Raw genomic sequence first — 3,196 nt, 5'->3', positions numbered from 1 at the left:
AGCCAGGATGGTCTCGATCTCCTGACCTCGTGATCCGCCCGTCTCGGCCTCTCAAAGTGCTGGGATTACAGGCTTGAGCCACCGCGCCCGGCCTTTTTTTTTTTTTTTTTCCACAACTTCCTGTGATGATAATTATTTCAAAAGAGAGCTAAGAAAACTTCCAGCCAAGGGTGCCTGTGTGTATAGAAGTGCATAGCGTGACTGTACGGCACTCCAGGAGAGGCTGTCAGCAGTTTGCTGGATAGCTAATCTTGAGAAACAATTTTTCAAACACCCTCCAGATACAGGGCAGAATGCTCAGAAGTGGAAGGAGCAGAGCACCATACCGTAGCTACCACTGAAGTCCAAATGGTAATTGTACTTTGGGGAATCATCTGTAACCTCCAGACCCCGTGCCCGGAGCTCTTCGATAGCGTAAATGTCCAGCATAATGAGATCTTCCCCACCGGCTCCCTTGCCCTGTGATTTCAGCTGTCAGCAAGAGAAACAAGCGTAAGTTACACTACAGTAGGAGAAAAGGGATTCCAAAGGACTGGAACTGGCTAAACTATGCCCAGCGTAAACTGCCAGAACAGGGTTTTTCAATCCTGGCACTACTGACATTTGGGGCCAGATCATTCTCTGTTGCGGAGGATCCTCTTGCAGTGTGGGATGCTGAGCGGCACCCTGGCCTCTACCAAGTACATGACAGCAGGATCTGCCCCTGGTTGTGAAAACCAAAAATGTCTTCAGACATTACTGCCAATTGCCCCCTGGAAGGCAGACTCGCCCCCGCTTATGAACCACTGGTCTAGGGGAAAAAGGACTTCAAAGACGTTAATGGAAGGAAACTCATGCTCGGTCTGCAGCCAAGTGGTGCTGAGTTGGAAGGTGCTGGGTTTCCTGCTCACTCTCCAAGTTCTTTACCTGGGCCAGTTTCCTCTCCTCTTCAAAGCCATCCATGTCTACCACCAGGCCCTTCTCTTCAGCAATCAGTCCAGTCAGATCCACTGGAAACCCATAGGTGTCATAGAGGAGCCAAGCAGTGTCTCCTACACAGCACAAAGGAGGTGTGTCAAAAAACACAGATGGCCCCTTTTCCATGCCAAGTCCTCCAAGAGGATGCTGGGATTGGCAGAAGGAATTAAAGAGATAAGGCCAGTCAGTATCGGCCCTGGGTGCCCATCAGAAAATCCAACACATGTTTTCCAGTTAACCTGGGGGAAACAGAATGGATGTCCTGATACAATTCTAGATTTTGGTTTTTTTTAAATCTTTTTTTCTTTTTAAACGTCACCTAGGCTGGGCACAGTGGCTCACGCCTGTAATCCCAGTACTTTGAGAGGCTGAGGCGGGTGGATCACGAGGTCAGGAGATCGAGACCATCCTGACTAACACAGTGAAACCCCGTCTCTACCACAAATACAAAAAATTTGCCGGGCTTGGTGGTGGGCACCTGTAGTCCTAGCTACTTGGGAGGCTGAGGCAGGAGAATGGCGTGAACCCAGGAGGCAGAGTTTGCAGTGAGCCAAGATCGCACCACTGCACTCCCACCTGGGCAACAGAGCAAGACTCCATCTCAAAAATAAATAAATAAATAAAAATAATAATCAAAACCTCACCTGGACAATTTTCTATTTCTTTTTTCTTGTTGCCCAGGCTGGAGTGCAATGGCATGATTTTGGCTCACTGCAACCTCCACCTCCCGGGTTCAAGCGATTCTCCTCTCTCAGCCTCCTGAGTAGCTGGGATTACAGGTGCATGCCACCATACCCAGCTAATTTTTTGTATTTTCAGTAGAGACAGGGTTTTGCCATGTTGGGAAGGCTGGTCTTGAACTCATGAACTCGTGATCCGCCTCCCTCGGCCTCCCAAAGTGCTAGGATTACAGGTGTGAGCCACCGTGCCTGGCCAACAAATCTCTCTCTTGATCTGAACATAAGTGTGTTCAATTTGTGAAAATTCATCAAGCTTTTCCCTTGTTTGTTATACTTCAATAAAAAGGGGAAAAAAATCTTTGGAATTTATTTTCCCCAAATTGCAAAACAGTATATATCAAATATTCCCACTCTTGCTTGAAAAATACACACCCACAAATACCTACATGTATTTATTCGCATGCAAACAGAGAAGAATCCTGAAGAGTTATACACCAACCTGTTAAGAGTTGTTCCCTCTAAGAAAAAAAATCTACCCTCACCTTGCCCCTGGGAAAAAGGATTTTCTTTTTCTGAACACTTTTGTATTCTGTATCATTTGAATACTTTGCACACAATGATGCATTACTTTTACCATTTTACTATAAATTTCAGTTTGCACCAAAAGTAGTTCAATCAAGCTATGTTCAGCCTCAAGAGACACGGGAGCCCACAGTCAGTCTGTGAGAAAGGGCTTGTGTTTCCCAGAAAGATCAAACGGCCAGAATGGAGAAGTGCAAAAACTGGTCCCTACCGGGAATGGTCTTGCTGTCTCCCAGGCTCTGAATTTTCCTGTCCAGGATGCGACGCCCTCTGCTGAGAGTCTTGAGAAACTGCACCTCTTCTTCATTAATGATGTCCTTCACCATGTCTGGGTCCTTCTTCAGTTCAGGAAATGCATCTCCCTGACAAAGGGGAAGCAAGATGAGGGGCTGGATGAAACCAAAGACTCTTCCCTACCCCCTCTTAAAAAACCTCCTGGCCAGGTGCGGTGGCTCACGCCTGTAATCCCAGCACTTTGGGAGGCCGAGACGGGTGGATCACAAGGTCACGAGATTGAGACCATCCTGACTAACACGGTGAAACCCCGTCTCTACTAAAAATACAAAAATTAGCCGGGCGCGGTGGTGGGCGCCTGTAGTCCCAGCTACACGGGAGGCTGAGGCAGGAGAATGGCGGGAACTCGGGAGGCGGAGCTTGCAGTGAGTGGAGATCACGCCACTGCACTCCAGCCTGGGTGACAGAGCGAGACTCCATCTCAAAAGAAAAAAACCTCCTTAGCAGGGTGCAGTGGCTCATGCCTGTAATCCTACCACTTTGGGAAGCCGAGGCTGAGCTCAGGAGTTCAAGACCAGCATGGGCAACATGGTGAAACCCCGTCTCTACTAAAATAGAAAAAATCAGCTGGGCATGGCAGTGTGTGCCTGTAATCCCAGTTACTCGGGAGGCTGAGACAGGAGAATCGCTTGAACCCAGGAGGCGGAGGTTGCAGTGAGCCGAGATCATGCCATTGCACTCCA

The 3,196-nt window shown here is 48.3% G+C and overlaps 1 protein-coding gene across 1 annotated transcript in view; it reads right to left on the bottom strand.

Moving 5' to 3' along the window:
* AARS (alanyl-tRNA synthetase) overlaps positions 1 to 3,196 on the bottom strand; it is a 53,375-nt gene that overhangs the window by 22,506 nt on the left and 27,673 nt on the right. The window contains exons 7-9 of the mRNA XM_011976824.1: positions 2,431 to 2,581; positions 907 to 1,031; positions 327 to 471 (exon numbers count right to left, since the gene is read on the bottom strand). Coding sequence (XP_011832214.1) covers positions 327 to 471; positions 907 to 1,031; positions 2,431 to 2,581 — 421 coding nt within the window. The remainder of the gene's footprint in view (positions 1 to 326; positions 472 to 906; positions 1,032 to 2,430; positions 2,582 to 3,196) is intronic.

Source organism: Mandrillus leucophaeus, unplaced genomic scaffold, assembly GCF_000951045.1.
Source record: "Mandrillus leucophaeus isolate KB7577 unplaced genomic scaffold, Mleu.le_1.0 Scaffold17, whole genome shotgun sequence".
Lineage (NCBI taxonomy): Eukaryota > Metazoa > Chordata > Mammalia > Primates > Cercopithecidae > Mandrillus > Mandrillus leucophaeus.
Note: the sequence above shows the minus strand (reverse complement) of the source record. Positions and strands in the feature narration are given on the sequence as shown.